Source organism: Astatotilapia calliptera, chromosome 2 (assembly GCF_964374335.1).
Source record: "Astatotilapia calliptera chromosome 2, fAstCal68.1, whole genome shotgun sequence".
Classification (NCBI taxonomy): Eukaryota; Metazoa; Chordata; class Actinopteri; order Cichliformes; family Cichlidae; genus Astatotilapia; species Astatotilapia calliptera.
The window spans coordinates 38,326,730-38,349,332 of record NC_137423.1 but is presented as its reverse complement, the minus strand read 5'-3'; the positions used below and the strand labels follow the sequence as shown (position 1 = coordinate 38,349,332).

Below are 22,603 nucleotides of genomic sequence, written 5' to 3'. Positions count from 1 at the left end.
GCTTTAGATTAATCTCATGTGATTTACATGAGAACATCAATATTTTATTTTGAAGGTGAAGACCAGAAGTTGTGTTTCACCCAGGCTGTTTTGACGCTGGTCACAGCCTTTCAAACACAGAACAATGGACCAACTGGGAACTGAGGGGTGAGGATCCTGCGGTGGCGGGGCAGGGACCAGTCAACCACCTCAGGGTGCTACAAGCTATGGATGCAACCATGAAACCTATGAACACAATATACATAATGAAAACTATCTATATGAACACAAGAGTAAATTAGCTGCAAGGTGAAAGGGTTGCGAGTCACGGAGATATGTTTAACTGGTACCATTTATTGCCAATACTACTAGACAACCATGCAGAAGAATTGACCAATGAACATCGAGTTATTTTCTGCCAGGACCAATCACCTTCTAGTAACAATCCACAGCGGCGCGCTTTCGGCAGTTCGCAGTTTAGGAGGAAGAAAAGTTAGCCAAGGCAGAAAATTACTCAACACTAACTATATTATCAAGTGGTAAACTGATATCCTTAATCTGCTAGTGGTGGTTATTGAGTAGTTTCATTTGAAATACTTTAAGTGCGTCTTAAGAGCTTCATAAGTTGAGTTTATCAAACAGGCTAATGAAGTTTAGCTTGTCATCTTGCTAATTTTATTTTATACTGTATCTTTCTTCACAGCCTCCACTCCTGAATATAGTGAGTCTGGTACATTCCTTCAGCCAAAATGGCAAGTGGGAGTTCAGCTTTGGACAGGTAATGCTGATACTTTGTGTTAAAATGTCAAAAGGTTAAGAGAAATTAAAATAATAATTCTAATTTGACAGCGTTCATATTAAAAAGCATTGTGAAAGTTGCTACTAATGCTCTGGGTGCTCTGGCTGAAGCTAATAGCTTAAGGGTTGTATAATAATTCTACTTTTTCATAATGATACCTGCCTGTTTTCTTATCACCCTTCATTTAAATTCATCACAGTAAAGCTGATTTTTTTTTTTGTCTAACTTGTCAATTATTTCCCTTGTCTTTTAGTCTTGAGGAGTTAGATTCCCCCACTGACTCAGGCAGTGACTATGAGGCCACCATGAAAGGAACAAAGCGAAGAAAACCAGCAGTATCTAAGCAGGTGGATTTTTGTTTTCTCTTTAAAATAACTTTCTGCTTTTTTATTAGTGATTGTAAAAGATAAATCTGCCATCACAATAGCTGCAAATGTTGTATTTATAGACCTTTCAGAAATTCCATTTGTGTCACTTGGTGACTGTCAGATGAATACAACTACAACAGAAAAGACATTACATGCACAGCTATTCGCTTTCTTCTCTTGGCTACTCCCCTCAGGGTTTGCCACAGCAGATCATCTGCCTCCATCTCACCTTGTCCCTAGCATCCTCCTCTGTCACACCTGCCCTCTGCATGTCCTCCTTCATTACATCCATGAACCTTCTCTGTGGTCTTCCTCTTTCCTCCTGTCTGGCAGGTCCATATTCAACATCCTTTGTCCAGTGTATCCATTATCTCTCCTCTACACATGTCAAAACCATTTCAAGCTTGCCTCTCAAACTTTGTCTCCACATTCTTAATGATCCTCATTTGGTGGCCATATGCCCTACCTTGATGCAATCCTCCCCATTCATCCAGGCTTTGAACTGATGTTAAAAGTATACTAGTTTGTCATATTGTCACTGGGTTTTTCACCAAGATTAAAGACATTAGCAGAAGCATCAGCAAAAATCAAATGCAGCTATCTGCAAGTAACATCCACATCATATCATGTCACCTAGACTTGTTCATCAGAAATATGCGATTAGGTATAAAAGACCTCTGAGCTTTAGATGTCCATGCTGATGGTGTATTCACCATGAAGAGCCTGTAACTCATCACTGATGGTTTCTCACCCCTTTTACACCACCCTTCCCAAAGTTGCTGACTTGTTGACTGTATTGTTGCTGACGTGCCTCCCATGTAAGGGAGGTGAGATTGCAGTAAAACAAAAAGTTAGAGTGCTCTCAGCAAATTACCAATAAAAAAAAGAATAATATATATCTGCCCACATCAAACTGACTCCACTTTCTCATCAAGTATAAATGTTATAATCCTTTTTTTTTAAATGACACTTATGCTTGATTCCCATGATAGTTTTTCATCAATCACTATCCCTATGTATTTGTATTCATTTACAAATTCAGTACAGTTACCACTTACCACTACCTGTTGTTGTCCCTGCCTGATAGCAATAAAATTAAAAAAAAAATCTTTTGTTTTCTTGGTGTTTAACTGAAGTAAAACATCAAAGTCATCCAGATATCCACAATACTTTGCTCCAGGTTCTGTGGCCAAACTGGTAATCACTGTGTCATCAGCAAAAAGACAACAACACTATAATAGATGTCTAATATACTTTATTTTGGCATGTTGCTTGTTCAGGTCACAAGCAAAATGCATTCTAAATCCTTAAATAAATCTCTTTCATCTCAAGCCACCCAAGAGAACCAGGCATAATGCTGCACTGAAGGGGATGTCCAGCCCCAGTGGCAGCTCAGTTCCCACCCCTCCAGGTCCTTCCCCACAATCCGTCTCCCAGGGGACATCCATGCAGCTCTCCGCTAGATCTGTTAGGAGCATGAACGAGGAGAGCCAGATTATCAGCGCAAAGGATATCTATGATGCTGTCTGCTCTGGAAAGAGTGCCATGGTGGTGAGCAAACCCCAAGCAGAGGAGTGTCGAAGGAAGGGGGAAGGTAGCTTAGAGATAAACACATGAAGGGAGGGGGTACTGAATGAAGCATGTGTAATTATAAGAGAAAGAAGCTGACAATGAGGGGTTATCATGTGCTGTCAGTGGCTGACTGATGTGATCCTACACAAGTGACTCTGATACATTAAGAGAGACGGGTGTTCTCACTGGACCATGTAGTCAATGATTGACAGCACTTGTCTATCCCAAGTATTGTTCTTGCTATAGCTGCTTTTGGGTAAAGACTACAAAAGAAAGGCAGCATAACAAAAGAAATACAGTAATAAATTGTCTGTCACTACAGTGTAGAACTGCAAGACAATGCAGACGGGGACTCTGGGGGGAGGCTCATTATGCACATTCAGAAATTCTGGCAAATGGAAGTTAAAGAAATCTCTTCTGAAAAGGTTTCACAGTTCTCAGCTAAAGTTGACTGCTTTACAATAGGTTACACTTCCAGTATCAAGAGAATGGCTTCTGTGAATGGGTGTCTGCCATACTGCAATTTAGATTTAACCAGGAAATAAAAAGCTCCCGCCTTATAGTGCAGAGCATATAAAAAGCCAGTTTTTAAGCTGAAATCAGTAATGTTGTTTGACTGATATATTCTTAACGTGTGTATCTGCTCTTTGATCTGAATGAAGCATTTTCACTGGCTGCTTTCTCCCTGTCAATCTTAAGACGGTGGTAGACGAGTGGCTGGACAGCTATAAGCGGAGCCAAGAGGCGGGACTGCTGGTGCTCATCAACTTCATTGTTCAGTCCTGCGGATGCAAAGGTCAGAGGTTAAAAGACAGGCCAGAAGATGGGTAGTAGAGGGGGTGGGGGTGAAAGTTTTAGAGATTGAAATTTTGACTCAGTCATCAATAGCGTTTCTGCTAGTAACCCAATGATGCAATGTTGAGACGAGAAAACTGATATTTTGCAAGAGTGGAATGAAAATGAGAGGAAATCGTGTAGATGAAATTATTACTAGGTGAAGTATTGTAATTATTGTAATATTAGGTTCATCTGAGGGGGGGTTACTTAATTTCCAAATCTGGAACGTTTCTTTATCCTTTAACTTTTTTCATGTCCAGGTGTTGTTACCAGAAAGATGTTTGACAGCATGCAAAATGCTGAGATCATCAGCACCCTAACCAAAGAGTTCAATGAGGTGAGGGAAAGGGGAAGAAAGCAGTTCAGCTGTAGTTTGGTTAAAATGTATTTAAAATATAAAGCTTGTTCCTACAGGAATGAAAGTTTGAATGTAGTTTGTAGTCTTTGTCTGTCTTCTGCCTACAAATCATCCTTCTGGAATTAGTTCAGAAACTTTAATAGCCTTCATGTCTCAAGAGATTGTGATCTGAAGGTTGGAGCACAGCATGATGGAAAACTCTCATTAAAATTTAATGCTGATAAATGGACACATTAATGAGTTAATCACTTTGGTTTTCCACTGATGTAATTGTCATTAGCGGAACAAACCAGAAGTTTGTGCTTCAGATAACTACATGAAGCATAGAATAGGAAGCTTAAAGCTCTTTGTCTCTCTGCTTCCCCCCCTTTTCTTCCAGGATTCAGTGAACTACCCTCTGTGCACTCCAGGGCCCCAGCTGAAGCGTTTCAAAGCAGGCCTGTGTGAGTTTGCTAGGGTTCTTGTGCGCTCCTGTCGGAATAGCCTTGTTTATGATGAATACCTCTTCCCTTCCCTGCTGGCTCTACTCACCGGCCTCTCAGACTCCCAGGTCCGAGCCTTCAGACACACCAGTACCCTGCTTGGTGAGCGATCTGATTCATGTGTATAAAAAAAGAAAGGCATACAAACACTTATAACAGCATAGTTTTTGATTAAGGTAGTTCAGTGCAATTTACTTTTGTACTTGATACATAGAGTGCCTTTAATCTGCTAATGCAGTGTGTTAATTAATAGGTTTTATTAATAATAGGTCAAATAAAGCTTAGCAGCATATCAAAAATTAGGTTAGTCTGGGCAGGTTTGATTTTTGGTAAGAATATACTTGCGCTTTTGTACTTGTCAATAAAAAGTACATACACCTTCTGCAATAATATGTTGTTTGAGAGTACTTTATAGACTTTTCTATCTCCATGTTTTCCTCTGCTAGCCATAAAGTTGATGACGGGGTTGGTGGAAGTAGCTGTAGTAGTTTCTGTTCAGCTGCAGACCACCCAGCAGCAATACAACACGGAAAACAGCAAGAGGGCGCACGACAGAGCCTCTGACAGACTGGAGGAACTGCAGGCCACCGTTAAAGAGGTGACACATGTAGACACACAAAGAAAAACAAAAGTTTAGAGACACAGCCACTTTTTCGTTAACACATAGGTCACAACATTAAAGCTGTGACATCTGCTTTAGGAAAAAAGTAATTGAAGAACATTTTTTGCAAATATCCCTTAACATAATTAAAATTATTGGCATCACTACACCAACATTTTCTTCTCTTGTTGCCCAGGTTGTTTAATGGCTGTCATGTTTGAAATAGTTTGTATTTTACTAACAAAATATCCATTCTCTTCTGCTTATCTGATTTAAGTGCTTGCTGACGTTTCCTATTTTGCTCATGTTAATTTTTGAGTTGTGCAAGTACAGGGACAACAGGAAGTGCACGCTCTGTGAGGAATAGTAAAATATGTAAAGTAGCATTTATACAGTTTTTTGTGCCTATGTTAATCTGATAATCATCAGAGTTATCACCTTTTGTTCTATAAGGAATGGTCGTTGCTATTTATTCTGCCCACTTCAGCAAAAGATGGTTACCACAGCAGATCAATATACCGACAGTGTTGGAGTCCTGGTGGACTCATTTATTTAGTCTTTCTGTACAGTATGTGTGTGTCTGAGTGGCTCTATTTGATATTTGTGTGTTGTAGTTGCGAGAAAACAGAGAGGAGCTGTCCTCCATGATGAATGCCACTTTCCGTGGTGTGTTTGTGCATCGTTATCGGGACCAATTGCCTGAGATCCGGGGAGTGTGTATTGAAGAGTTGGGCCTTTGGTTGAAAATGGACCCTGAGGACTTCCTTAATGACGGATGTCTTAAATATCTGGGATGGACCATGCATGACAAGGTACACACACATAGAGAGGACAAAAAGTGTATGTCCACTGACTTTTGGAAGGGTGACTGCATGTAAGCACTGTTTGTCTGCAAATAGTTATAGCAAAGTCTCGGTGTTGTCTTGTCCTTTTTGACCATTCTATAAACAAATATGTATTTTAAGCTTAATTTCCGCCTAAAAAGTAGATTGTTTTTTTTCTCTGGTGAAGGGTGGAATATTAAAAACCCTGACAACTTCCTGTAATGTCATCCCTTTATTCACATTAAACAGCATCATTTGTCACTGAGTGCAACCAACAGTAGAGATGGAAGTAATTTTATGTGAAATTCCTTTTTCCCTCAATGAGAACCTTCAATTTTGGTATTCATGCTCTTGTAGACTTCCTACAGACGACACTATGGCAGAATATGTACAGACAAAGGAAGACTCACATTTTCACAAAGAGAAATTCCACTATGTACAGGCTTGAGCACAAGTCTGTATTCAGGTTATAGAAAGAGTGTTACCATACTCTGTTTTTTCCTCGCCCTCAGCAAAGTCCGGTGCGTCTGCAGTGTGTGCGTGCCCTGCAGGGTCTGTACCAGGAGAAGGAATTCATTGGGCGCCTGGAGCTTTTCACCAGCAGATTTAAAGTGAGGCATCCCTCTGGATTGGACTCGGCCCATTTAATTCTTCTTGTCTCCCTCTTTTCTTTCTCCCTCTTGACTGTCTGCCTGTCTCAGCATCTGCTTTTAATCTATTGTTTCAGCTTTTTCTATTGTTTCTATTTTGTTGTCTGCCTATGTCTTCCCTCCCAGTATTTTGTGCCTCCTCCCTGTATTTTCTTCCCTTTTGAGGTTTTTTTTCCACCATTCCTGTTTGTTGTTATGGTTTTATCCTTTGTCTGGGCATATGTCTGGGTGCATTAATTGCTGCCAATTACTGATGGTTAATAAGCTCTTTTCAAACATATAAAAACCCTCCTAAGCCACATGTGCTGCAGCAGATAAATGGTATTTATGCCATGGCTTAGTGCCTAATGATGGGGCTCGTGTGTGTGAATGTATGTCTGTTGATGTGGGTGCATTATGCATAGCTACTGAATGTCTGTTGGCATGATTGAACAGTATTCTGTTCATGTGCCACTGCATATCTAAATGTCTGTGTGTGTTTAGGAGAGAATTCTCAGCATGGTGATGGACAAGGACCCAGACGTGGCAGTGGAAGTGGTCAATCTGCTGCTGCTGATCCAACAGTAAAGGGCTTTTTCTCTCTCGTCCCCATGCTTTGTTCTCATTATCTGAGGAAAAGTTGGAGCTCAAAGTATACCAAATATAGCACATTTTAATGCCGGAAGTGTATACTTTTGAGTTGCATCACAGAAAAGTCATATCCAATTCTGTGATTCAGTCTTGTTTTCACACATTTAGCATTCGTTTAGAAGTCAGAATAAGAAACTTTAACACCCAGTTTCTTATTTTAAATATAAAGATGCTTACTCAACCAACATATGTGATGGTTCCACATAACTCCTGCACTCTGCTTGGTCATGATTGCTGATGATTCATAGCATCAGTCGTGATCTAATGCTTGCCAACATCTCACACCTCTGACTGCAGTGAAATTAGATGTTTTTAGGGGAAATCAAAAAGATGAACAAAAATGAACTGAAACTGCTGGTTTTTGAAATGTTTGTCATCTTCTTTATCTAGTGTATGTACCTCAGTTGATCAGTACATTTTTATGTGTGTACTTGCAGGAGAACAGATGAAGGACTGGACGAAGAGGAGTGTGGCCACATTTATCCACTGGTTTACGCTTCACACCGAGGTCTGGCATCTGCAGCTGGTGGCTTCCTATACAGCAAGTACGCTTTAACCACACTTGGTCGCAGAAGTGGTTACAGAAGTGTAAATGTTGCTGTTTATTTATTTATTTATTGCATATTTCTTTTACAAAAATGTTCAAATTTTTGTTGGATTTACTAATTCATTACTGACCCTCAAAAATAAAGTGGAAATTCTATACAAACATGTAGTTTGTATAGAATTTTTATTTTTCTATTTTTTTGTATTTTATTTTTTTGAATTTTTGTATTTTTAGTTAATATTATGTAAAATGTTCTTGTTTTTTATTTTATGTGTTTATGTTAGGCTGAAAAGTGTGATTACCAGTCACAGCCAGGAGAATGACAAAGCCAACAATGCAGCCTTTTTTCAAATCCTCATCTCCTTGTTCATCCAGAGTGAGGTAGTATTTCTTTCTCTCTATGCCCCCTCTCTTTCATTCTCCTCTGTTTGGAATTTAAGGCGATATGAAAGTACAAAAATGCAGAGCGGAGCCAAGAAGATGTTACTCAAGTTGGTCAAACCTGTTAACCTTTCTGTGAACGCATCAGCTTTCTGGCAAGAGTTCATCATAGATTGACAAATGGTGACCCTAAACATCTGTGTAACATCAGGGAAACTAGTCTTGACCAGCGCAGACGCAGGAGGACATGCTTTAACTCTGACTTAATTTCAAATATAGAGACTATATAATACTTATTAACACACTGTAAAATTTTCTTATGAAAAAATTAATCCAACCATATTCTGCTGCTAGTCTGGGGGCAGCAGTCTCGGGGAGACGCCCAGAGCTTGCTGTCCACAGCCACCTCCTCCAGCTCCTCTGGGGTGACACTGAGGCACTGAGACAGCCAAGAGATGTAATTGCTCCAGCTTGCCCTGGGTCTTGTATGGGGCTTCCTCCCAGTATAATGTCAAAAACACCTTTGCCAAATTGGCACCCAGGAGGCATCCTTATCAGATATCCAGACCACCTCACTTGGCTCCTTTGATGTGGAGACACATGCTAAAAAATCCATTCTCCTAACAGTTCCATGAGCATGGGGCATATCTGGTGGACAGCCTTTGGCATGTGGCAGGATCTGAGCTGAGAGACTGGGAGACAATGACCACTTTCCTGCTACAAGATGATGGTGAGGAACAAGATAAAACTGTAAACATGACAAGAGTATGAGCCTAAGCACGTAGCCATTTTTCCCCAGCACCAATAAAAATGGCAAGTTAGTGTTAGCTGCTCCTTTTTGTTCCTACTCTGTTTCTTCAACTGTCTGTTTTTGTGTTGTCAGAACTGATGTATGAGGAGGAGGGTGTGCTCATAGAGCTGATGATGTGTGCGATCAGACAGGCAGCACAGGCAACCCCACCTGTTGGGAGAACTCAGGGCAAAAAGGTGGTGACACATTCAAATGCAAGAATAATGCTGTGTGGCTTGTGTTTGATGGAACAGTGGAGGCTGTAAATGAAATATTTTATGACACATTTTGCACATTTTCTCCACTAAACTTGCCTGTGATTGATTGCTGAATGGTCATGTGGGATTAGAACCTCAGTATGAAGGATAAGAAAATCCAGGAACAAGACAAGAGACGCATCACAACACACTTCATCCCTTTACTGCCACAGCTGCTTGCCAAGGTTCATTTAAATACAAATATTCAGCTTTTTTTATTGTTGCTTTAAATTTTAAAAGAAGAGTTTATGTTTATACTGACCTGCAGTACTCAGCGGATGCAAAGAACGTGAAACTGCTCCTCAAAGCTCCCCTGTACTTTGACCTGGAGATGTACAGCAGCGCTCAGTGGCTGGAAAAGGTAGGAGGACCAGAAATGTGTTTATTGTCGTCAATATGTAATGAAATATATTTAGAAAGTATTTGTGCTTCTATATTTTTTTTCTCTTATTCAGTATCCAAGTTAGTTCACGCTCAATGTGAATTATATGGTAATAATTAAGCTTAATGGCTTAAAGAGAAAAAGAGGCTACCAATGCTCAAAGACAATTTTATTTCTTTTATTTTGGAGCTATTATTTTATGATTTAGCATCTTAATATTAATGCAAATATAATATTCCAATATTAGAGGAAAATGAACTGAAGCCTGTCAGGTCCACAGTTAAACAGTGGCTGACTTTCAGGTCATGCCAGCTGTGAGTTTTAAGCTTGCCTGCAGTTAGAGATTTCCTCAGCCAGATGCTGAACCAGTGGTTCAGTTCAGTGTCTTTGAGTGGGAGGGCAAGCGATTTACCTTTAAATAATTACTATCCTAAGCGTTACATTCATATTCTACTTCTTCTGTTCAGCATTTGGACCTGCTGCTGTCCCAGGTATGTGGCATTGTGGAGAAGCACACAGAGGTCGCCGTACTGGAGGCTTGCGCCCACCTGGTCAGCGCTCTCAGCTCCGACTGCTACACCTTCTCCTCCCGCGCACAAATGGCATTCAGCCAGCTGTTTGATGTCCTTACCGAATGTTTCAGCACCTACGTAAATGACCTGCTCCAGGTTGGAGAGTGTGTCAGTGATGCTTGCATACCAGCAGATACATTTTATATTGTGCATGTGCATACTGTATACTTAAATGCAAGTTTTGTTGAAATATAATACATTATGTTTTCTTGTTTTTAATCCTCTGTTTTGGGTTTTTTTGGTTGTGAAACACTTTGTTATCCTGGTTTTGAAAGGTGCTAAATAAATACAAATTTAGTTATGTATATAAGACATACATACAGAAAATACATATAATAATGTATGTAAGTATGTATTATCTTACAAGGACGGATTCCTCAAGAAAGGGGATGTACTATGCTTATTTTATGTCCATATTTTCATGTCTTGGACTAGAGTAGCTTTGCTTGATTCACTGTAAAATAATCTTAATTAAAAGGTTGTATTGGGCCTCGTTGCTGCCCCTCAGTTCATCCTCTGTCAAGCCAATATAGCTAATTTGTCTCTCTTCCCTTTAAGCTGGCTTTGTTATGATTGGCTGCCCTTTGTAAACAGAAGGCTTGCAAAGCATGCGGGTGGGGGGTGGCATTTAAAGCAGTCTGAAAGCTGTGCTGTTTTAGAGGAATTATGTCAGTATGACTCATATGAAACATGTTTAATATCATTTGTATTTATGAAAGAAAATAGATCAGAAACTTTACAAGAATTTAGTTTGGGTTTTTTTTGTTGGATTGGTGTAGTATTGCATGAGTTTTATTTAGTTTTACTGAGATACTAATAATGTATGATGAAAACTGGAAACAAAAACTGAAATAATATCGATGTGGAACTATTATCTGTATCATTTTGTGTTTGTGACCTAGGGTATTGCAGATGATGATGACACATACAGTGGAGCCACTGCCTTAAAAAGGATTGCTGCCCTTAGCAGGTATGCTGTTATAATGCATGCGACAATAGTATTAAATAATTCTTACACAGAAGTATGCAACTGTATTGCGTGTGTGTGCATTATCTCCAGTGCTAAGGACCCGACTGCCTGGAAGCTGTTTGATTCCTGTCTTGAGCTGCTGAAGAGCCGGATGGAATCCAGAGAGCTTGATAAGGAGGTTTCTGCCAATGTTTCATATTTGAGGGGGAGGATTGTGAATGTCATGACTATTGCAGTGCCATTTTATGAAAATAATAAGTAAAATGGGCAGCACGGTGGCACAGTGGTTAGCACTGTTGCCTCACAGCAAGAAGGTCCAGAGTTCAATTCCACCATCAGGCTGGGGTCTTTCTGTGTGGAGTTTGCATGTTCTCCCCGTGTTTGCGTGGGTTCTCTCCGGGTACTCCGGCTTCCTCCCACCGTCCAAAGACATGCAGCTTGTGGGGATAGGTTAATTGGATAATCCAAATTGCCACTAGGTGTGAATGTGCGAGTGAATGTGAGTGTGAATGGTTGTCTGTCCCTGTGTGTTGGCCCTGCGACAGACTGGCGACCTGTCCAGGGTGTACCCTGCCTCTCGCCCTATGACAGCTGGGATAGGCTCCAGCGCCCCCCGCGACCCTGAAAAGGATAAGCGGAAGCGAATGGATGGATGGATGGAATAAGTAAAATGGGGAATGTAATGAATTTCTAGTTAACAAAACATGAATGTCATATGAATTGCAAGGCTAAAAATGTGATCCCTTAATTCTCATGTCATGTTTTTAGGTTTTTGTACAGGAGTAGTTTAAGGAAAACATTTTATTCTAATTGAAGGTCAATTTTAACTCTCTTTTGTGTCATTTCAGCTGATGGTGCCAGCTATGAAGTGTGTAGCTTTTCACCTGATGTGGGCCAAAGTGAATGTGGTGAACTCCAAGCCAACTGAGGTGCTGGTCTCATGTTATAAAACCGCTGTTTGTCCTCCAACAAGGTTTCAAATGATCTGAATCTTTATTCTCAGATAAACTTTCGGTTATGGGTCCCGGTAGTGTCAGTCTACCTGCATGAAATAAGCTAAGCTGCATGATTAATACTTTCATAATGGCTATCACATCACAGGCAGCCCTAGGCGACCGTGCTGGTGGCCTTCTTGTGTGATTGTTAAGCTTTTCTTGTCTGTGTTGTCGAACAATTCACCAGCTGCGCAGACAGCAGGCAATTAACGCAACAGTCTGTTAGAGTGCATCTGAGCCCACAGCGACACTCGGATATTTATTTCCCACCGCTTCACACTTTTTCTTATTGATTGTCTTCACGTGTTTCCTGTCTCATTCTTGCTTCTCTTTAGTTTCTATTCTGTCTTTCTGAGCTCGTTTTCACTTTTTCTGCTGTTTTTCTCTCACTCATTTTTTACACACACTGAGCATGTCATTATTACTCATGCAGCCATTTGTGTGTTTTTCTCAACACTGTTCCAGAGAGAACACATCCAGATCCATTCCTCTTGATCAGTCATTTTCATTCCTTGTCTGTTCATGTTTTGATTGATGACTCACAGCTTTTTCTCTTCCTGTGTGCACTTAAATTGTGTTTTCCCATTGGTATCACATTATTACTGTTACAGTGGTGGATGCTCATTCTAAACAAAGTTTCAAATAATGAGTTCAGCCAAAAGGATCATAACGGGAGAGGAGATGAAATGGCTTGTTGATTAACTGAGGGGCTGTAACAAGGCCTAGATAAAGATAAACGGGGATTTGTGTGTGTGTGTGTGTGTGTGTGTGTGTGTGTGTGTGTCACAGACTGCTTTGACATAGTTAACAAAGACAGGAGACTGGGAGCGTCAGATTCTACCTTTAAAACTCTGAAGATGTATCTTGAAGATTGTGTCACCAACAATTCAAAATGTACAGATGCTACTTCTAACAGGTGGTTCCATGCTTGCCAAAAGCAAAAGTTTCCTGGGCCAAGTCTGGAAGGAGACACGAATCTCTTGTGAGTAGAGCTGGGCGATAGAACGATAACGATATGTATCGCGATATAACTTTTACTCGATAGAGAAATTAAGCTATCGCGATAGACTTCACCGCTCTTGTCCTCTTAAAAAAAAAAAAAAAAAAAAAAGGTCAGTCAATCCAAATTAAGTAGCGCAGAGCCGAACCAATCACAGCCGCAGCGTCACGTCGCGTGACTTGTTACGTACCGCACAAGTGCCAAGCCGCACGTGTGTTTGTTTGGGAAGCAGCCAGCGCGTAATGGAGGAAATGAGTGCGCCGACTAGAAAAATCAACCGAGCGTGACCGAAGAGAAAACAGATGATGGTTCCAATGCCGGAGAGATTGTCGAACGGAAGAGCCATAGAAGTTCCGTAGTGTGAAGGTATTTCGGCTATTTCAAGTCTGACAAAAACAGAGTAGCGTGCACTGTAAATTGTGCCGAAAGCAAGTCTGGAAATACAATAAACTGGTGCATGCGTCACACTGTGCGCCACGTTATTGTTTCGGTGAAATGAATTTCTACAATACTGTTAATTCTACTCTCTGCAGTGTTTAAATGCTCACATATACACACAGTTACTGTCCCTCCACACATACGACTCGGTTCTGCTTCTATGCCCCAGCTTTGTTTACTTTTTCCCACAGAGGCTTCTAGACTTCTGATTGGCCAACATTTCTGCACGGTTAGGAATCTAGCGCCACCTGCTGCTTTGGCATGTTCATAGCAGCGTTTTCCTTCATTTCTGCCTTTATGTGTGGACGGGATTATTTTTTAAAACGAAAACGGAAAATCTCCGTTTTCAAAAATACCCGTGTACGTGTGGACGTAGCCTCAGTCTCTGACTGGAAGCGCTAATTCGTCATTCGGCTTTTGTCAGACTAAAGTAACTGTTAAAACTGTTTGAAAAGCTCAGCTATACAACAAGGAGAGATTGAGAATTTCCTTTTAGTTCTCAGTTTATTTGATATTGACAAAAGTTAGTCAGTTTTGTCTGTTCTTCTGTAAAACAAACTAAGATTTATTTTTAGAATTAATATTTTGTTTCTAAGTGGAATTGACAATTTAGTCTGTTTCGTTTGTTCTATTTTGAAACTTAAACGCTTTAGTGGCTGCCTTTTGTGTAGTTTGCAATATTTGCCTTTATTTATCTGAAAAAGTCTCATGTTCCTTAAGTACATCTACCCTGTTGAACTTATTATGGGAAATAAATATTTAAATAAAAACAAGCTGCTGATTATTTCACATTTTACTTGTGAGCAATGGCACATTTAAATCTTACAAATATAGTTATTTGGCTTATATCGTGATAGATATCGTTATCGCCTGAAATGAAAAAAACATATCGTGATATGAAAAAATCTCATATCGCCCAGCTCTACTTGTGAGCTATAGCAGAAAGGGGCTACCCGAGCTACCTGCTGTGGCAACGCTGTGTGAATAAGGGAGCAGCCAAAATAATCTTATCACTTGAAGTGGTTTAATTAGGATTTCTGTTGTTGGTGTGTAGAAGGAGCTGAATTTCTAGGTTAGAAAACTAACTGCCCCAACCCTGCCAACACACACACACACACACACACACACACGCTTTAGTAAGAAGATAAGAAAATATTTAATCTGTCTTCCTCTGTTATTGTGTGCCTCTCTCACTCCAGGCAGAACTGAAGCGCCTGAAGAAGGAGGTGCGGTCGTTCTGCAGAGTCTGTCAGGATTGTTTGTCTTTGAATCAGATAGATATCAGAGATCAAGTAAGAGCTCTTTTTTGTCTTTCTTCTTCTTCTTTTTACAGTGCGCACCAATCCCATATGTGAAGTACTAGTGAAGCCATATCATTTTTTAACTAAAGGCAACTTTACACTTGGCTATCTGAGACAAAAGTCCATCTTAGGATATCGGTCCAAAACAACAGACCTAGATCACCCTGTGGGACATGACAAAACATAACTTGAAATGAAAGTGTTTGAAAATTACTGCGACTGATCAGTTATGGCAAAAAATCACAATAATTTTTTGGTAATTACTCAGATTACAATTCTTCAAAACAGTACGATCGTGAGTGCTATTAAACCTTTTCGTTTGCTGCTGCTGCTGGACTCCTTGAAGCCAAACTGTTTCCAAAGAGATGGACGGTAATTTTTTTATCTTGATTATTGTGGTTCCTTAATCATTGTAATTGATTTTAATCTTTAAATATTTACACCACCCTACTTATACCAAAGTCTCAGTGAGATGTCCAGTGTCTGTAAACAAACCATGGAGAACACGGTATACAGTGATGCACAATATATTGGCCTGTGTGAAATTGTCAGGAAAAACACCTGCCCTGGTGGTATGGAGGTGAAAGGATTAAAAAGATTTGTGAGGCTTTGTTTGCAGTGATTTTTTTTCACAACCCATGAGCTGATAAAATTCATTTATTTACTTAAACCTCATTTTAGCAGATGATTGCAATGGTGTCTTATATTTAAAAACAAAAACAAAAACCTTAGACCAGTTAGACTGTGATGTATAATAAATTTGGGCTTTTAAACAATCAAACTTTAGTGAAGAGTACAAAACACACTAAATAAGTTTTACTCAAACATGTTGGGGCTGTGTGTAATGATGGATGCAGCCACCATTGCATCACACTCAGGCTAGTAAAGTCCTGTGATGATGCCTTTGATGTTTTCAAACCAGAGACGATCTGTGACGGTTGATGAGACTAAGGAACAAGAGTGCCACCCAAAAGTGCCACCTTTTGACTCTAGTTTGGCTCACCATTTACAAAATTAGTCGTGCTTGGCACATTTTTGTTACGTTTTTGTATTAAAACACAGATATATATGTTAATTTATCATGTTATTCTTTTTGTTGTCATCATATAAACAAACATAATCAGATTTATAGTCTATAATTTTCTTTACAAACTAAATAGTTACTCATCAGTTTAATTTCGGAGTCATATAGAGCTGGGTCTTGATATTTGGATAACATAAATTCTGTCCTTACAGGCATTTGAGCTGTTATGTGACTTGCTGTTGCTGTACAGTGTGGGTTCAGTCCGCTCCAAGCCTGCCCTCCAGGCACTGGCCCACCTGCCATCTGATTCTCTGCGGTCTGAGTTGGCCGCTTTCCTTCTGGACTACATCTTCACTGACACCGAAGACGTCGAGCTCCATGGCATCTTGACACCAACTGAAAAATGTACGCCTACTCTCAATAAATGTTTGCATGAACTGTGATACTTTCCAGAAGCAATTTGTCGCTTTGTCAGCCAGTGTTGACAAAGCGACAGCACTGTTAGCAGATGTCAGAATGAACTGAATAATGAAAGGGATGTAGTTTTTATTAGCTTGCACCATATTTTGGAAACTGCTTAGTTGTATCACTGCCTGTGGGTACAGTTTTTGATGTCTTGTTTTAAGTCTTCTTCTGTATCCACTTTCTGTTCCATATTTTATAATGTTCTGCCAAATATCCCTTTCATTCATGCTCTTATAGACCCCACAGCATGCTTTCCCTCTATCTCTGCATTTCTAAACTGTTAACTCCTCATTTCTGCCAACCTGGCTCTCCTCTTTAGCTGAGGATGAGGAGGAGATGAAGATACGTCTTCTTCAGAAGAAGCGCAACCAACTTGCTGGCTACTGTAAGCTGGTCATCTACGGGGTGCTGGACCTAACTGCTGCCACAGATGTCTTCAAGCACTACAACAAGGTGGAGGGATTGTTGGGTTTTATCAGCCCAGCCTATCACATATGACCACAAACACATTATATTTACACATATTACAATTCTTACTGTTTCTGTATCACAGTTGTGCGTGAATGTAGGCAAAATGTGTTAAAAGGTTAAGTCGTGACTTTAGTAATCTAGTTGGAGATCAGTCGTTGGACCGACATTCTCTGGGGGAATTAATTGGGATAGAAAGACGGGAAGCAGATTCATAAAAAAGTAATAATGGAGAGGATGTGTAAGAGCGTGGAGGAGGGTGAGAAAATCTGTTTTAGAACCACCGAGGTGCTGGGAATGAGTCAGAGAGTACGGTTGCTAAAAGAGGCACAGGTGACTAGAACAGAGTGGGTCCGATTAATTTTTTTCAGACATTTATCAGAGCTGTTAATTAAATAGATTTGATGTTTTTCTGGTTTTTGGTTTGTTTGTTTGTTTTTCCGCTAGTACTTTAAGGACTTTGGTGACATCATCAAAGAGACTCTGAGCAAGAGCAAGCTCATCAACCCCGTGCAGAGCGCCAAGACTGTCTGTCTGAGTCTGCAGCAGGTGTGCACTTGCATGTCACTGTAATCTTTTGTATTTAGTGTAGAGGTTATCAAACTGTGCAGTGCGCCTCCCTGGCACAGTGTAGGAGGCTCACAGCGGGGGCACAGAAGGAGAGAGGTGAGATGAAAAGTGCATGCTGGTCTTCTAAAAACAACACAGTTATTAGTGTTTCAGTCAGCGGTAGGTACGTGATAGGGAGATGCTTTCAAACTCTTAAACTTGGGAGTCATAAATCAAACAATATTTAAGATTTGCTGTGACTTATGCAATCGAAGCATAACAGAGTTAGTTTTCTTCACTATAAAAATAGCCAGTTAACTGGTTTTGTATATTCGTGGGTACACTGCTGACAGGAACAGATATCACCTAATGGTTTTAATGGTTAAAAATTCCCACAGTTTGTATTACTGTTTATCATTTCATTTGTTACTTAAGCACATTACAGTAGTCTGATGAGGATTTTCCCTCAGTTTTCACATTAAAAATTTTTTTTTTGTTGTTTTTTTATAAAACACCTACCTAAAGTATACAGGGCTCCATATCAGTGACCTTTTTGTATGCAAGGACGAGTGTCACATACACAATAAACTTTGTGTGTTAGCTGAAGTACATTCTGAGTTGTTTTTCCAATTTAAATAACCAGCTGCACATATTTACTGTCTCTTAATTTGAAATTAAAACACATGTTCTTCATTTTCGTGGGTTATGTGGGAGTTCTCTTCTATAATTACAACCAGTACTTGAATTACTTAAAAGTTTGCAGCCTTAACTAACCAACACAGAATATTTGTTTGTGGATATCCAGATATATATCGTGCCTTTTATGCAACATGTCTGTGTGTGCTCAGCTGTTTTCAGAGATGCTCACGGAGCACCACAGCAGGCAGGATCTCACTGAGATTAGAGACTTGGCCAAGAGGCTTGCCATGAGCTTTGGCATTGATCTTCATCGTGTCCGCAAACCACTGGTGGCCCTGCACATGTCAGTAACACACGTTTCTCTTGACAAATGCACATAGGCCAACCTTACCATGACCTAGTTTACCTATTTATTTATTTTTCTGTTACTTCTATGGTAGCATTTTTAGAAGCAGCTACAGTTTCACATAGAAAAACGCTACTTTATGGCAGAAATCATCCGTAATAATTAACTCAGAGCTAGTAAGAAATCATCAGATTTGAGGACTGTAAAGAGAAATTACAGTATTCTTCACACTGTGGTTGTTCATTTTGTGTTTCTCCTTATGTCAAGAGATTGTTTGTGTTGTCTTTCTTTTTTATCAGGGACGGCATACGTTTCGCATTTCGGGACCCACAGGAGGGAGAGGAGCCAAATCCAAATGTGGCCTTCTTGGAGATCCTCAGCGAGTTCAGTTTTAAGTTACTGCAGCCGGACCGCGCCCAGCTGTGAGAAGCAAAAACACACAGACACGCTCACTCGTAACACTGCACATGTATTTCTGTATGTTATACATATGTAGGAAAAAAAATCTCACTTAGCAACAGTTTGAGAGAGAATACTTGTGATGTCATGAATCCACATGAATTATTATATTACAGGTAAAACAAAATAAAACAGTGTCTTCATTCTTGTTACATATTCGTTGCGTTGATCATATTATTCATTTAACTTAGATTCACAATTATTTGCTCAATTCCAGTGAAACTGAAAATGAAATGCAAACAAAGGTTTCCTCAGTCTTTGTCCCATCCTGATTCTCTGTCATCTCCTCCCAGAGCTGAGTTTCTGAAATCGGCATGTCCCAGCGCTGCCCTCTCCTGGCCGCCAGTCAAACTGTATCAGCGTTCTTTGGAAGCTCGCGCCACCTCTAAAGCCACTGAACAGGAGGGAGATGACGAAGTCCCTTCTCATGACATGCCTGTAGTGAAACGCAGGAGGACCACAGCTCAGGGTGATGCACATGCTACACCAAACACTCTGCATGGATATACTCTACGTCATAGCAGAGATAATTAGTTTTTTAAAAAATGCTTAGAAGTGGGAAGTCAATTTAATTTAACTTAATTTAATGGAAAATTCAGTCTTACCCCTGTCTTATGGTCAGAGGGCGAGGATGAGGAGAGGTATATGATTGTTGGACATGATATATGCCAACGAAGTGCTCTTTAATCCTAAGAAGTGTCTCATTGTTATTTTCAGTATTAGCTACTATTTGCCAATGAGGCTATGTACAAATTGATGGAAAAAAATGACACTGGTACACTGGTTTGCACTACCACCTTGCAGCAAGAAGGTTTGAATCCACCTTTCTGTGTGGAGTTTGCATGTTGTCCCCATGCCCTCTGTTTGTCTCTCTGGGGCAGCCCTGAGATGAACTAGCTAGCTGTCCAGGGTGGACAGTAGGGCTGGGTATCGTCACTGATTTCTAGAATCAATTCAATTCCGATTCACAAGGTCCCGAATCGATTCGATCCACGATTCGATTCAATTTGATTTGAATCTGGGAAATTTTGACAGTCAGAAATATTATAATTCAGATCAGTACATTTACATATTTTTGTATCAATAAAAAGGAAGCTGACACATGCAAGACTTTATCAAAGGTGTGAGCATCACAGCAGATGTCTTTGTGTCAAAGTAGCTGAGGATAAAACACGGAAAAACATGAAGGAGATTTTCCTGGCCTGGATTTTATAAAAATATTCTGCAGTACATCAAAAACGAAAGAAAACCATTAATCAACACATGAACATTACCTCTGAAGTTACAGCGGTTTTATTAGAGACACAGCGTTTTGCATTTTGCATAATTTAAAAAAGTTTAAATTTGTTCAGTATTGAACGGCAGAAATTAGGTTTTCTTTTCGGAAGTATATAAAACGAAAAAAAAAAAAACATCGGCCGACAGCGCTGTCAACAACGGTAGACTTGTGCGTAACAAGCAAGCGAATAATGCAGAAAACAGATTTTTAGACGGGAAACTGTTCTTGAAGAGAGAGAGAGAGCTGTGCATCGTGGTCGAAGCAATACACAGTAAAAGTCAGAGTGAATTCATGACGATGTTTATGTGAAGCGTAGTTTGGATCTTCTTTTGCTGCTGGTTCGGTCAATATTGTTTGGAGAGAGATCAAACTAACAGCTTTAGAATCAGCGCAAAAAGGGCGTGAACACAAAGCGCCGAAACATCAGAATCAGCGAGCTGTCGGCTTTCAGCCCCGACTGTGAGAAAGGCGACATCTCACTGATTCTGATCCGCGGGTCGCACTGTGTGTTTAAGGCTTTGTGCAGAATCCGTGTTCCTGCTCTCATTTACTGTCTTAGCTGTTGTTGAAATTTTGTGAGATTTAACCTGAGATTCTGGCATTTCGGGCAAAATAAATTTATATCAAAAAATCGATTCAGAATTTTAATGAATCGATTTTACATTATCCAAGCCAGAATCGATTTAAATCGATTATAAAAACCCACCCCTAGTGGACAGCTATCTAGTTCGCCCCATGTAACTGGATATGTGGAAGAAAATGGATTGATTAATATTTGGGGCCATTCAGAGGAGGAGTGACCCAAATGTCAGGACAAAGCAGTTATTTCAACCCAAATTGTGAAATCGTTTATCGTAATCAGTTATAATAACAAGAATATTATTCTTTTTCTTTTTAGCACATGATCCATGTGTCCATTATTTTCTTTCTGTTGTTGGTTTGGGTTGGGTGGTAACTTATGGAGTTGATCTGAATTTCAGTCCAGGAATTGCTGTAATGACTCGGTACCATTAAGAGAAACAGTGCAAAACTGTCATAGTTGTTCAAAATACAGTGATGTAAAATTAATAGCATTCTTCACATTTCGAAAGCCTTAAAAACATTTATTCTTTGGTATTTTTACTTCACATGTACATGTGTGTTTGGGAATCTGCTGAATTCTGCAGGAAGCAAATTTGCTACTTTACCTTGTCAATTAAAGCGTCATCATCTTTGTGTGGTGACTTGTCTCTCCTGCAGGTTCAGCGTCCACCACCAGAGGCTCCTGGTTGGACAACAGCAGCATCCAGAGCAGCCTGCACACCCCAGCCCTCACCTCCACTGTCCAGAAGCAACCCGCCAAGCGGATTGCATCCAGGAAACCAAGACCCGTGGAGTCGGATATCAGCAGCACCTTAACTGAGCCGGAGTCAGAGGATGAGTTCTCCCCAGGGTAAGTAAAATTTTATGATCAGCATGTCTGCAGTATCTGCTGCCTCTGATTCGAGCATTTGTAAATTACTGCCATGGGTCAGATGATTTCATGTCAGTACCTTTCTTTTCTGTGTTACTGGTCAAAAGGGCAATCAGCAAAAGAAGGAAGATTAAAGCTCCTGCAGAGTTTTGCTTATGATGAAACAAATTTAATTTCCCCTGTGTATTAAGGCATAATCATAGACACAGAATACAGCAGGTAGACAGTGAAGTTGGAAAATTGTCTTCTGCTGCTCTCCAGGTTACAAATGCGAAAAGTGAAACTCAATAAAAGACGGCTGGCTTCCTCCAGCAAGAACACCCCCTCTCCAAGGCAGCAAGACCTGAACTCCCACCTCAACTTGTAAGACTGATTTTTAGACTGTTTAATACTTACTATTAAATTGTGAATATGTTCCATTTTACAAAAGCTATTTTCAACCAGAAATAATCACAGAATGGATCTGTGTGTGTGCTTCGCAGGCTTTCCCTGATTGAAGATGACATCTCAGAAAGAGATGAGGACGAGATTGAAGATTATCACAGTGACTCTGACACTGGATACACACTGGTAAGAACAAAAAAACCCCAAATACATCATATTTACTTTCTCTCATGACTGTGAAATCTGTTTTAACAGCACCTGGTCAGCTAAGGTACAAATGAATTAATTCTTTAAAAGGAACATATACATGTCACCACAAATTCATTTTGGTCCTTCAGTGACCACAGTTGTAGGATCTGTGCAGAGAAAAAAATATGTACAAAGCTATTTATGATGAGAGGAAAAGAAGCACATGTGTGATGTTTTGAACTTTGCTCCTAGTGCTATATTTATACCCTTTGAATACAAATATGTTACATAAATCTAAATCAAGTACAACATACCTTGAAAACTAAAACTTGTTTGCTTGCAGCCTTCCACACGTCACACCTCACTGAGTGTCCTTGACGAGCTCTTTGACTGAGGTTAGCGGGGGATCATCTGTTCAGGACTTCTACAGTTTCAGTGTGATGAATATTAAGTCATCTGTTCTTCTGAATGACGGCAAGTTCACCTGTCAGACCTGTTTTTGTCTCTTAATTTTGTTGTTGATTGGGAAGTCTGGAATTAGAAGCTGTTCTGATGTATTAATAGGAATGTTTTGAAAATAACGATGTTCAGAATAAATGTTTCACTAAAGTTGGA

General features: G+C 40.0%; 1 protein-coding gene across 11 annotated transcripts in view; it reads left to right on the top strand.

Annotated features, from left to right (window-relative positions):
- stag3 (STAG3 cohesin complex component) overlaps nt 1-22,603 on the top strand; it is a 24,554-nt gene extending 1,951 nt beyond the window's left edge. For 3 of the 11 annotated variants that reach the window (XM_080308680.1, XM_026147048.2, XM_080308675.1), the window contains exons 2-32: nt 683-757; nt 1,032-1,125; nt 2,479-2,697; nt 3,418-3,514; nt 3,816-3,892; nt 4,293-4,497; nt 4,842-4,993; nt 5,611-5,808; nt 6,333-6,431; nt 6,954-7,033; nt 7,538-7,645; nt 7,932-8,028; nt 8,656-8,758; nt 8,912-9,015; nt 9,168-9,260; nt 9,344-9,436; nt 9,925-10,137; nt 10,932-10,999; nt 11,090-11,177; nt 11,848-11,928; nt 14,632-14,724; nt 15,970-16,162; nt 16,542-16,675; nt 17,138-17,239; nt 18,088-18,221; nt 18,524-18,646; nt 18,977-19,152; nt 21,202-21,394; nt 21,677-21,778; nt 21,898-21,985; nt 22,332-22,603. In XM_080308680.1, the coding sequence (XP_080164806.1) occupies nt 729-757; nt 1,032-1,125; nt 2,479-2,697; nt 3,418-3,514; nt 3,816-3,892; nt 4,293-4,497; nt 4,842-4,993; nt 5,611-5,808; nt 6,333-6,431; nt 6,954-7,033; nt 7,538-7,645; nt 7,932-8,028; nt 8,656-8,758; nt 8,912-9,015; nt 9,168-9,260; nt 9,344-9,436; nt 9,925-10,137; nt 10,932-10,999; nt 11,090-11,177; nt 11,848-11,928; nt 14,632-14,724; nt 15,970-16,162; nt 16,542-16,675; nt 17,138-17,239; nt 18,088-18,221; nt 18,524-18,646; nt 18,977-19,152; nt 21,202-21,394; nt 21,677-21,778; nt 21,898-21,985; nt 22,332-22,382 (3,687 nt within the window). In that variant the 5' untranslated portion in view covers nt 683-728 and the 3' untranslated portion in view covers nt 22,383-22,603. Of the gene's footprint in view, nt 1-55; nt 148-199; nt 582-682; nt 758-1,031; nt 1,126-2,478; nt 2,698-3,417; nt 3,515-3,815; nt 3,893-4,292; nt 4,498-4,841; nt 4,994-5,610; nt 5,809-6,332; nt 6,432-6,953; nt 7,034-7,537; nt 7,646-7,931; nt 8,029-8,655; nt 8,759-8,911; nt 9,016-9,167; nt 9,261-9,343; nt 9,437-9,924; nt 10,138-10,931; nt 11,000-11,089; nt 11,178-11,847; nt 11,929-14,631; nt 14,725-15,969; nt 16,163-16,541; nt 16,676-17,137; nt 17,240-18,087; nt 18,222-18,523; nt 18,647-18,976; nt 19,153-21,201; nt 21,395-21,676; nt 21,779-21,897; nt 21,986-22,331 lie in introns of those variants that run through there. The other 8 variants (XM_026147034.2, XM_080308672.1, XM_026147085.2 and 5 more) reach the window with 7 other exon arrangements.